This window comes from Oncorhynchus clarkii, chromosome 17, assembly GCF_045791955.1.
Source record: "Oncorhynchus clarkii lewisi isolate Uvic-CL-2024 chromosome 17, UVic_Ocla_1.0, whole genome shotgun sequence".
NCBI lineage: Eukaryota > Metazoa > Chordata > Actinopteri > Salmoniformes > Salmonidae > Oncorhynchus > Oncorhynchus clarkii.
The window spans coordinates 33,646,536-33,659,609 of record NC_092163.1 but is presented as its reverse complement, the minus strand read 5'-3'; the positions used below and the strand labels follow the sequence as shown (position 1 = coordinate 33,659,609).

The window sequence follows — 13,074 nt, the reverse complement described above, 5'->3', positions numbered from 1 at the left end:
CCGACTCAGAGCAAGGTACGCTGGGACACCCGCATGACACACGAGATACAAGGTACTCAGAGCAAGGTACGCTGGGACATAAGCATGACACACACACACGCGACTCCCTGAAGCCTTTAGTAACCTATGAATGTGGTTTCCATTTATCCTTTGACCACCCCTTTGATTTAACAACTGATGTGGATCAATAGAACCAGATGTGGGGACTCTTTAGGTCAAGTCAATGACCGTAAATGAACTAATTAGTGGTCAAGGGGAGGGGAGCAAGAACTGGCAGCACTGCAGCTCTTAAGTAGAACACTCAGTATTTTCTAGCACAGAATTAATCTATTCCACAAGATATAGTATGTTACAAACAGCACCAAACATCACCAAACATCACCAAACAACACCAAACAGCACCAAGCAGCACCAAACAGTACCAAACAGCACCAAACAGCACCAAGCAGCACCAAACATCACCAAACAGCACCAAGCAGCACCAAACAGCACCAAGCAGCACCAAACAGCACCAAACATCACCAAACAGCACCAAACAGCACCAAACAGCACCAAACAGTACCAAACAGAACCCCTATACACCACTGCATTACCTTAGCCAATGATCTACCAGTACCAGTGAGCCAGTTTGCTACAGCAGGAAAATGTGAATTATTATGTGGATTATAATTCATTTATATTTTTGTAGGGGTTTATACATTTTTTGTAAGGGGAAATCAGGTCTGAAATTACAAAGTGGAAATAACAAACTTTAGAAGCCTTTTTAAACATCAAATACACCACAAGTATTCTCCTGCAAAATATAGTACTCCTGCAACAGGGTGATCAAATTAAGATCTTACATCTGTACAGACACACAAATCTCTATACTGTGTATAGCCACTGATCCATACATAATGCAAACAGGTCACCGACCCCATCTGTATATAACCAAGCCAAGTTATACAGACCAATTCTCTATATTGTTCGCAGCTTCGTTAAAACCACTGACTCGGCTTGAGGGGCCCTGACCTCTTCACTTGATCTGATATAGCTGTTCCTTAAAACAGCTGAGTAGTCCACTGAACCACTCCTTATCTAGCAGAAGCACTGATCCACATGTAATGAAGATCAATACTATCCACAGCTTCAGTGCAGGACTCTGCCTGACCTCAACCTCTACTACATAGAGTGGATACTGCCCTGAAGCCTCCAGGCCCATGATACAACCTAGTTCCCTCTACCATGCTCTAGTCTATTGTGATGCCTCTCCTTCCGTGTCTGTTCTGGACACAGTGTTGACTTGATGGACTCCTATAGTGCTTTTGCCTACACCTCAATCTGTACAGAGCCTGAGAGAACTACAGGCCAGTGCATTACTCTGTACACACCTGCAAAAACACACACACACACAGACACACACACCTGTAAACACACAACGCCCCTCTTGACCCCTGGTGAAGACCACACACTCCTGCTGAGCCCGGCCTGGTTTAGAGGTCACACCCGGGGGTCAAGGTCAAGCTACTCTGCTGTCACTCACAGTATTACTAAACACAGAGGCTGTAGCTAGACTGGAGCCAGGCTGGAGCTAGAATGATGCTAGACTGGAACTAGACTGGAACTAGACTGGAGCCAGGCTGGAGCTAGAACGATGCTAGACTGGAACTAGACTGGAGCCAGGCTGGAGCTAGACTGGAGCTAGACTGGAGCTAGACTGATGCTAGACTGGAGCTTGACTGGAACTAGACTGGAGCTAGACTGATGCTAGACTGGAGCTAGACTGATGCTAGACTGGAACTAGACTGGAGCCAGGCTGGAGCTAGACTGGAACTAGACTGGAGCCAGGCTGGAGCTAGAACGATGCTAGACTGGAACTAGACTGGAGCCAGGCTGGAGCTAGACTGGAGCTAGACTGGAGCTAGACTGATGCTAGACTGGAGCTTGATTGGAACTAGACTGGAGCTAGACTGATGCTAGACTGGAGCTAGACTGATGCTAGACTGGAACTAGACTGGAGCCAGGCTGGAGCTAGACTGGAACTAGACTGGAGCCAGGCTGGAGCTAGACTGGAACTAGGCTGGAGCTAGACTGGAGCTAGGCTGGAGCTAGACTGATGCTAGACTGGAACTAGGCTGGAGCTAGACTGGAACTAGACTGGAGCTAGACTGGAACTAGGCTGGAGCTAGACTGGAGCTAGACTGATGCTAGACTGGAACTATGCTGGAGCTAGACTGGAGCTAGACTGGAGCTAGACTGATGCTAGACTGGAACTAGACTGGAGCCAGGCAGGAGCTAGACTGATGCTAGACTGGAAATAGACTGGAGCTCTGTACAGATTGAGGTGTAGGCAAAAGCACTATAGGAGTCCATCAAGTCAACACTGTGTCCAGAACAGACAGGGAAGGAGAGGCATCACAATAGACTAGAGCATGGTAGAGGGAACTAGGTTGTGTCATGGGCCTGGAGGCTTCAGGGCAGTATCCACTCTATGTAGTAGAGGTTGAGGTCAGGCAGAGTCCTGCACTGAAGCTGTGGATAGACAGCTGAGTAGTCCACTGAACCACTCCTTATCTAGCAGAAGCACTGATCCACATGTAATGAAGATCAATACTATCCACAGCTTCAGTGCAGGACTCTGCCTGACCTCAACCTCTACTACATAGAGTGGATACTGCCCTGAAGCCTCCAGGCCCATGATACAACCTAGTTCCCTCTACCATGCTCTAGTCTATTGTGATGCCTCTCCTTCCGTGTCTGTTCTGGACACAGTGTTGACTTGATGGACTCCTATAGTGCTTTTGCCTACACCTCAATCTGTACAGAGCCTGAGAGAACTACAGGCCAGTGCATTACTCTGTACACACCTGCAAAAACACACACACACACAGACACACACATCTGTAAACACACAACGCCCCTCTTGACCCCTGGTGAAGACCACACACTCCTGCTGAGCCCGGCCTGGTTTAGAGGTCACGCCCGGGGGTCAAGGTCAAGCTACTCTGCTGTCACTCACAGTATTACTAAACACAGAGGCTGTAGCTAGACTGGAGCCAGGCTGGAGCTAGACTGATGCTAGACTGTAACTAGACTGGAGCCAGGCTGGAGCCAGGCTGGAGCTAGAACGATGCTAGACTGGAACTAGACTGGAGCCAGGCTGGAGCTAGACTGGAGCTAGACTGATGCTAGACTGGAGCTTGACTGGAACTAGACTGGAGCTAGACTGATGCTAGACTGGAACTAGACTGGAGCCAGGCTGGAGCTAGACTGGAGCCAGGCTGGAGCTAGACTGGAACTAGACTGGAGCCAGGCTGGAGCTAGACTGGAACTAGGCTGGAGCTAGACTGGAGCTAGGCTGGAGCTAGACTGATGCTAGACTGGAACTAGGCTGGAGCTAGACTGGAACTAGACTGGAGCTAGACTGGAACTAGGCTGGAGCTAGACTGGAGCTAGACTGATGCTAGACTGGAACTATGCTGGAGCTAGACTGGAGCTAGACTGGAGCTAGACTGATGCTAGACTGGAACTAGGCTGGAGCTAGACTGGAACTAGACTGGAGCTAGACTGGAACTAGGCTGGAGCTAGACTGGAGCTAGACTGATGCTAGACTGGAACTATGCTGGAGCTAGACTGGAGCTAGACTGGAGCTAGACTGATGCTAGACTGGAACTAGACTGGAGCCAGGCAGGAGCTAGACTGATGCTAGACTGGAAATAGACTGGAGCTCTGTACAGATTGAGGTGTAGGCAAAAGCACTATAGGAGTCCATCAAGTCAACACTGTGTCCAGAACAGACAGGGAAGGAGAGGCATCACAATAGACTAGAGCATGGTAGAGGGAACTAGGTTGTGTCATGGGCCTGGAGGCTTCAGGGCAGTATCCACTCTATGTAGTAGAGGTTGAGGTCAGGCAGAGTCCTGCACTGAAGCTGTGGATAGACAGCTGAGTAGTCCACTGAACCACTCCTTATCTAGCAGAAGCACTGATCCACATGTAATGAAGATCAATACTATCCACAGCTTCAGTGCAGGACTCTGCCTGACCTCAACCTCTACTACATAGAGTGGATACTGCCCTGAAGCCTCCAGGCCCATGACACAACCTAGTTCCCTCTACCATGCTCTAGTCTATTGTGATGCCTCTCCTTCCCTGTCTGTTCTGGACACAGTGTTGACTTGATGGACTCCTATAGTGCTTTTGCCTACACCTCAATCTGTACAGAGCCTGAGAGAACTACAGGCCAGTGCATTACTCTGTACACACCTGCAAAAACACACACACACACAGACACACACATCTGTAAACACACAACGCCCCTCTTGACCCCTGGTGAAGACCACACACTCCTGCTGAGCCCGGCCTGGTTTAGAGGTCACGCCCGGGGGTCAAGGTCAAGCTACTCTGCTGTCACTCACAGTATTACTAAACACAGAGGCTGTAGCTAGACTGGAGCCAGGCTGGAGCTAGACTGATGCTAGACTGTAACTAGACTGGAGCCAGGCTGGAGCCAGGCTGGAGCTAGAACGATGCTAGACTGGAACTAGACTGGAGCCAGGCTGGAGCTAGACTGGAGCTAGACTGATGCTAGACTGGAGCTTGACTGGAACTAGACTGGAGCTAGACTGATGCTAGACTGGAACTAGACTGGAGCCAGGCTGGAGCTAGACTGGAGCCAGGCTGGAGCTAGACTGGAACTAGGCTGGAGCTAGACTGGAGCTAGACTGGAGCTAGACTGGAGCTAGACTGATGCTAGACTGATGCTAGACTGGAACTAGGCTGGAGCTAGACTGATGCTAGACTGGAACTAGACTGGAGCTAGACTGATGCTAGACTGGAACTAGGCTGGAGCTAGACTGGAGCTAGACTGATGCTAGACTGGAACTATGCTGGAGCTAGACTGGAGCTAGACTGATGCTAGACTGGAACTAGACTGGAGCCAGGCTGGAGCTAGACTGATGCTAGACTGGAACTAGACTGGAGCCAGGCTGGAACTAAGCTGGAGCTAGGCTGGAGCTAGACTGATGCTAGACTGGAACTAGACTGGAGCCAGGCTGGAGCTAGACTGATGCTAGACTGGAACTAGACTGGAGCCGGGCTGGAACTAAGCTGGAACTAGGTTGGAGCTAGACTGGAACTAGGCTGGAGCCAGACTGATGCTAGACTGGAACTAGACTGATGCTAGACTGGAACTAAGCTGGAGCTAGGCTGGAGCTAGACTGGAGCTAGACTGGAGCTAGACTGGAGCTAGGCTGGAGCTAGGCTGGAACTAGACTGGAACTAGACTGGAACTAGGCTGGAGCTAGGCTGGAGCTATACTGGAACTAGGCTGGAGCTAGACTGGAGCTAGACTGATGCTAGACTGGAACTAGGCTGGAACTAGGCTGAAACTAGGCTGGAGCTAGACTGGAACTAGGCTGGAGCTAGGCTGGAACTAGGCTGGAGCTAGACTGGAACTAGGCTGAGCTATAAGGGGCTGGTGCAGTTAAAGATGCCCTTTCTGCTCCTTCTGCTTATCCCAAATGAAGTTCATTTAAGTTAATCCCTCAAAGTTTTTGTATGAAACTCTCAAAATGACCGTTTATTGGGCGATGACATGGATGGCTTCTCTCGAATGACCACGTTCCAGACATTTTTTTAAATGGGAACCGAGGTGACCAAGCTCTATGGCTTCGTTTGCACATGCAGTCCAATTCTGATGTTTTCTCACTAGTTGGTCTTTTGACCAATCAGATCAGCTCTGAAAAATATATGATGTGAAAAAATCTGATTTGATTTGTCAACATACCAATTAGTGGAAGAAATGTATACAGTATCTCTCCTACTTGGCTCCTGGAGGCCCCTGGGTAGGAGACGGGTGTTGTTGTTTACTGATCATGAGGGTGGTAAACACGTGGGGGATGTTTATCAGTAGGGGGAGGGATTACTGGAGGTAGTACAGAGACCTGCCTGTTATACAAAGTTAATGGCCGTCTAAATCCGGCCCTAATCCGCCCGGCGACACACAGAGAGGGCTCCTCAGTGTACGTGCCCAAAGTTCAACACGAACAAAATACAACAACGCTGTTTTGTACCCCTCTCTCTCTCTCTCTCTCTCTCTCTCTCACACACACACACACACACACACACACACACACACACACTCCATCTCTCTCCCTCCCTCTCCCTTTCCATCTCTCTCTTTGTTTTTGTTTCTATCTCTCTGAAAGTCCTGTTGTAGTTATTGATTTGATTCCATGAAATGTGGAGAATAACAGTTTGTCTGTCCCCCTCTCTCTCTATGCAGAGGTGGACATTGAAGGCATGGAGTCCCCCCTGGGCGAGGGTGAGCTTGGCGAGGGTGAGGGGGACAGCGTGGACGAGAGCATCAGTGACGACGGCCTCCTGGACGGCGAGGAGGAGGAGGACTACAACCTGCAGAGCAGCTCCAGCGACGCCAGCTACACACAGCATTCCTCACACAGACTGCAGCCGCACCACTGCTAGGGGCCACCAGGGGGCCCCTGAGGGCCACACCTCCAATCAGCCCTCTATGACCCCAGCCCCGCGTACCCTCCTATTCCCTTCCTACCCCCCCTAACATTGCCCCAGCACGCACCCCCTCCAGCCCACGCCACGCGGTCATCAGCCACCCCCCCAGCAAACAGCGGCTGTGGTCTCCCCCTCCCCAATGTCCCCATTGGCGCTTATTCCCTGGAACCAGGAAGTAGACTGTAGACGTTCCTGTTGTGGCTGACTTCCTGACTTTTTCCTGTCCTAACCCCTACACCACACCCTACCTCACCCCTATCCTATCACCCCTTATCCCGCTTATCTTGCCTAACCTGACCCCCAGACTTCCCTCACCTCTACCTGTTGTGGCTGCAGGCTCGGATATAGCAGAGCAGTTTGTGGTTTTGTTGGGGACCTCTGTGGTGTGGTGGCAGACAGCTTTGACTTGTCAATGGGAACTCAGCGTGTGTGTTTAACTCTGTGTGTGTGTGTGTGTGTGTGTGTGTGTGTGTGTGTGTGTGTGCGTGCGTGTGGTATAGGTTAGAGCATTAGCTGGGGACAAACTTCAACTCCGTCATTTGAATGAGGCACAATTTCTGATGGAGAAAAAATTGGAGTGTTCTATTGGAACATATCTCTTGTTAATCTGCAAACCCCAATCAATGTTACCAAATGTACTGGCCATTAGGGTCAATATTTCTAAGGGCAGCACATTGATATCTCTCCCTCTGGCTGAGTTCCTTAACCACTACTCCACACTACTGAACACGACACTAGAAGTGGGTCTGAAATGGCACCCTATTCCCTATATGGTGCAAGTGTCTGAAATGGCACCCTATTCCCTAAATATTCACACATGGTGCATCCTCAGAATCGAAAACCATACTTTACTTTTCAGTAGCATATTGATGTAGCAATAAAACACGGGAAGATACTGCTTTCTCAAGCATTTAAGCGATTCTGGTAGGTCAATTTTGTTCCAAAATGGCAGCATGATTGCCCTCTTTTACTAAGTTATAGAGGACAACTGGGCATTTTGGAGGGGAAGACAGTGGATCAGCAGGATCAGGCTAACCATTCTGTTATTCACTAATAGATCCATTTATTACCCTGCTGTCATCAGTCTACTCCTAGCTCCAACAGTTCTAGATGTGTGTATGTGTATGCGTGTGTGTGTGTGTGTGTATGTATGCAGGCGTGCATGCGTAAGTGTGTGTGTGTGTGTGTGTGTGTGTGTGTGTGTGTGTGTGTGTGTGTGTGTGTGTGTGTGTGTGTGTGTGTGTGTGTGTGTGTGTGTGTGTGTGTGTGCACGGTCGGTACACATTGACAAGTCAAAGTTGTAGAAGTGCATAAGAATAAAAAGCCAGCTCTAATGATCAGCTCTCTGTAGAGGAATAGGTATTGCATCAAAACTAATCATAACAATGCTTTCATTTCTCTAACTCAAAGGTAGATTAGTGTATTTTCTCTGCTATATCTGTTAGCTAGATACTACTTCTGAAGCTTTGGCGACATTGTAAAAGACCAATGTAATGTATTCTTAGAAATGTACAGCACTGTCTCCAAAGCCATGCACACTAGTGTAAAATATTGACGGAAGAGGCATATCTTTGGCCTTCTGAACATTTAACCGTTTAGGCCTGAGTTTCTCTCGTAATCCTTAGAGCTTGGCATTCCAACACTTCAAAAAGGGCCAGTCCACGACTTGGCAGGTCTGACCAAAAAGGGCCAGTCCACGACTTGGCAGGTCTGACCAAAAAGGGCCAGTCCACGACTTGGCAGGTCTGACCAAAAAGGGCCAGTCCACGACTTGGCAGGTCTGACCAAAAAGGGCCAGTCCACGACTTGGCAGGTCTGACCAAAAAGGGCCAGTCCACGACTTGGCAGGTCTGACCAAAAAGGGCCAGTCCACGACTTGGCAGGTCTGACCAAAAAGGGCCAGTCCACGACTTGGCAGGTCTGACCAAAAAGGGCCAGTCCACGACTTGGCAGGTCTGACCAAAAAGGGCCAGTCCACGACTTGGCAGGTCTGACCAAAAAAAGAACAAACAAAAAAAATCACAAAAGACTTAGAAAAACGTTGCAATGAAAAAAAAAACAGCTATCGGTCACTGAAAGTGATACTGTAGTCTATATTTTCTATTCTATTTTCCTAAATGTTCTCGTTTAACGAAAAGACAAAAAAGAAGAGTATATCTATATAAATATATGACAGGCAGACAGACAGAAGGCCAGGCTAGTTGAAGGTAGAGAGAGTGTAGAACAGGGAAGCTAGGAACCTGGTTGCCCCCTTCTCTAGATCTCTCCCCAATGTCATTCTGTGCCTTGGTGAGCCTTGGTGACTGTTGTCGTGTGTCCCCCTCCCTCCTCCTCCCTCCATCCCTACTCAGGTCTTGACCCTGCTACACACTCCCCCAGCTCCACCCCCTTGCCCCCCAGCTCCACCCCTTTTCGGAGTAGATGAACACTTTGTTTTAACCCCTTCCACCCCAAGCCAAATGGTAAATCTGTCTCCTCCCTGAGTGAAGAAGGGGCACGTGAAGAACTGATTTTAGCCCCTTTTGCCTCCATCGAGTACTCCTCAAGGTGTACCCCTGGTGCGGTTGCCAGGTACGCCCTACCCACTTGACGCCTGCCTGCCACGCCTCTTAAAGTCAACACTGACCATACTGGTAACTCCCGATGGCAGCTTCCATTCACTCGCCCTGGCTGGTCATTATTGGGGTTCAATCAGTCAACCTGATTAGGGGTTTAAACTGCTTATTTTGTTGTTGTGGCAGCCATTTTGTTTTAGCTCTGTTTATGAAATGCACTTGTTTTTGAACAGGAAACCATTGGGCGAGGAGAAGGGAGGAGAAATCCAATCAATGAAGGCAGCTCGTGGTGTTCTCCTCCCTCCCTCCTCCCGGTGGCACCTTCCCTACTCTACTCTACTACCATAGTTTTACCGTGACCCTGGTGGTCATGGGGCGTCTCGAGACACAGCAATATGACCATCTTGTGCTTTTTAAAGAGGAAGTGGGCGGTTGGTTGGTAGGCAGGCTTGGGTTTTAAATTAAGAAGAAAAAGCCAGGTTCGTGCTTCGACTCTGTGGTTCATTTTGTGACCAACAATGTTAACATTTCTGTTGATGGATTTGACCTCTGAACTCTCTCCATACACTGAAGGAGGGCGAAAAGAAAGTAACCGAGAAAGATACAGTTCTTGAGTTTACATTCATGTCAAGGACCTACGACTGTTAGGAGCACAGATGTACTACTCTTCCAGTTTGCTTTTGAAATGAACAACTGAGTAAAACTTGTCAAATGAAAACTAAATATTGTCTTGCACAGAACCTCCCATCAGCTAATGTGAGGCAATGATTAAGTAAACGGAAACACACCTGGGCCAGGTATGAGATTTCTCATGTTCAGCGACATCATTTTATAATGCACATAGCGCACGTTCAGAAAGAGTGAGTGGTTGGAGGGCGGGTGTATTAGCAGAGGAGGATACTGATTCAGATACTGAATGTAGGAGCAAAAGAAGTTGAAAAGACGTTAAGCAGACGTCTTTTTGGTTGAAAAATGTACATTTTGTGTTGAAAATGACTTTTTTGGTTGAAAAGACGTGGCCTTTTCAAAGCCTTGCGCTCACTAGGTTTCAGGGAATAAGACTGCTGGATAGTGGTTATGGAATTTCTTTCAATGATGTGCCTTGAAAATAACGTTGTTTTCTTTTAACCAGAGAGATTGTACTTAAAGTGTGACAGAGATTGTCGAGCAAATCACTTGGCGACAGGCATTGAACACTAAATGTGTTGATTTGTGAATGAGTTTGGAAACGCCTGGGGAAAGTATCGGTTGAAAGATGTGTGCTCGACTCTCAACCTTTTCACAATGCAAAAACAACATTATTGTAAAAGTAATCAATGGTGCTGTCCAACAAACTTCCTTTAAACGTCGGGGGGGGGGGGGGGGGGGGGGGGGGGGGGGATTGACACACTTATCAATCAAGATGTGTTGACTTTTGTCGAAGCCGAGAGGTGGTTGATCCCTGCTTTAAAAATCATCTAGTCTGAAATTTATCGAAGTGTGTTTGATTTTTCTTTTCAAAGCACAAAAGCACAGCAAAATGATGATTGAGTCTGTCTGCCAGGCTATTGCTGCCAAGGGAGTCAGCAGGAGGGTGGGAGGGAGAGATTGGGGTGAAATAAGGTTGAGGCTCAGACCAAACAAGTGAAGCCTGTATAGAGGCAAGGGGAAAGTCAACAGACGGACATACACTCAAACCTGGGTTCAAATAGTATTGTGAAATCTCTGAAAACACTTTAGCTGTGTTTGATTGTGGCTGTCTGCCTGTTTTTAATGGAATGGGCCCAAAAGAGCAAATCCCACCCATTTGGCTGGCAGGCAGACTTAACAAGCAAAGTATTTGAAATCTTCCTATTTGAGCTCAGGTCTGACAGTTACTTTCAGAGACAAATAGAACCCATTCCTGTCCTCTGTCCTCTCCAAGTGCAGCTCTATGAACAAACAATCGAATAATGCCGTAACGAAAACCCGATTCCTGCCAAATAACTAGTCACTTTGATTTCCTTTCCACCCCCTTGCGGACAGTCATCAGACACCTATGGAATCCCATCTTAAATCAGCTTTAATAGCAACATGAAATGTAGATTTTAGTCCCAAATGTATCATTGTCTCTCTTTTTAATCCCTCTAACCCGTTACTGTCCTTTCTGTTTCTTTCTGTGTGACATTGCTAGAGCACCGTCTGAAGATAGGAATGATTTCTTTCCTCTTTTATGTTATGAGTTCTGCGATCGTTCTCTTGTTGTCGTCTTGTTGTCGAGTTGGCATGAGAGAACTCTTAGTCCCGAGGGTGTTGTGTGTCTCGTTGATAGAAAGTTTAGGGGCCTCAGAACTTTGGCCGGGGGGGGGGGCTGGTTGAGATTAGGTTCAGAGGGAGGGAGAGGATGAAGGGGTCTGAGGGAGCTTGGCATCGTAGTCGGGCAAAACACTGAGTAGGGAGAGTTCTGTGCCAGAGACCTGTGAATATGTTCCTTTAATAGCAGATGTTGTAATATGCTTTCAAAAGATGTGCTATATTATATAAATTCCTATGTATGGATACATGAGTTTACCTGGTGCTGGATAACATTTTGGCACACACTTGAAGGTATTACGGTGTATTCTTTAATTGTAATATAATTAAAAAAATGTTTTTTACACAAGGTTGTCGCAGCCTCCTTATTTGCATGATTTAAATATATTTGTGTTTTAATATTTATAGTGGTTCTGAGAAGGTCTAACTAACGTCCAGGCCAATGGAGGCTGCTGAGGGGAGGACGGCTCATAAGGGGTGGAACAGAGCGAATGGAATGGCATCAAACATGTATTTGCTACCATTCCACTTGTTCCGCTCCAGCCCATTACCACGAGCCCCCTCCTCCCAAATGAAGGGTCCACCAACCACCTGTGGTCTAGGCCAGCCGTTAAAAAGATTTGATGTAGTTCTAACAGCCGCACACCTGAAAGTAGTCAACTAATCATCAAGCTGCTGTTAATTTGAATCAGGTGTGCTGGTGTTACACCATCATTATGGAACGACTGGGGAGCAACGAGGATTGGGTTGAGATAGGCTTGTCCAGGCTGTTGTAAGTACTTGATTCAATGGAATTTCAAATGATCCTATTACTGTGCAATAACACAGGAAGGTGAAGCGATAGAGTTTGTAAAATAACCTCTAGTCTGGTGGAGACTGGAGAGAATGATAAACACAGGACGGTGAAGTGATTTATGTAAAATAACTTCTAGTCTGGTGGAGACTGGAGAGAATGATAAACACAGGACGATGAAGTGATTTATGGAGAGAATGATGAACACAGGACGGTGAAGTGATTTATGTAAAATAACCTCTAGTCTGGTGGAGACTGGAGAGAATGATAAACACAGGACGGTGAAGTGATTTATGTAAAATAACCTCTAGTCTGGTGGAGACTGGAGAGAATGATGAACACAGGACGGTGAAGTGATTTATGTAAAATAACCTCTGTAGTCTGGTGGAGACTGGAGAGAATGATAAACACAGGACGGTGAAGTGATTTATGTAAAATAACCTCTGTAGTCTGGTGGAGACTGGAGAGAATGATAAACAGGAAGGTGAAGTGATTTATGGAGAGAATGATAAACACAGGACGGTGAAGTGATTTATGGAGAGAATGATAAACACAGGACGGTGAAGTGATTTATGGAGAGAATGATAAACACAGGACGGTGAAGTGATTTATGGAGAGAATGATAAACACAGGACGGTGAAGTGATTTATGGAGAGAATGATAAACACAGGACGGTGAAGTGATTCATGGAGAGAGTGATAAACACAGGACGGTGAAGTGATTTATGGAGAGAATGATAAACAGGACGGTGAAGTGATTTATGGAGAGAATGATAAACAGGACGATGAAGTGATTTATGTAAAATAACCTCTAGTCTGGTGGAGACTGGAGAGAATGATAAACAGGAAGGTGAAGTGATTTATGTAAAATAACCTCTGTAGTCTGGTGGAGACTGGAGAGAATGATAAACACAGGACGGTGAAGTGATTTATGGAGAAAATGGCC

General features: G+C 47.3%; 1 protein-coding gene across 5 annotated transcripts in view; it reads left to right on the top strand.

Moving 5' to 3' along the window:
* The window catches only part of LOC139370726 (max dimerization protein 4-like), a 60,233-nt gene extending 48,551 nt beyond the window's left edge, over nucleotides 1–11,682 (top strand). Inside the window, exons 5-7 of one of the 5 annotated variants that reach the window (XR_011627170.1) lie at nucleotides 1–15; nucleotides 6,266–8,323; nucleotides 8,499–11,682. The exon at nucleotides 1–15 is cut by the window's left edge and continues 148 nt beyond it. Coding sequence is in view for 1 of the 5 variants with exons in the window: in XM_071110381.1 (XP_070966482.1) it covers nucleotides 1–15; nucleotides 6,266–6,465 (215 nt within the window). In the remaining 4 variants the exon portion in view is untranslated. Of the gene's footprint in view, nucleotides 16–6,265 lie in introns of all 5 variants that reach the window. The other 4 variants (XR_011627169.1, XR_011627168.1, XR_011627167.1 and 1 more) reach the window with 4 other exon arrangements.
* Nucleotides 11,683–13,074: the final 1,392 nt, after the last annotated feature.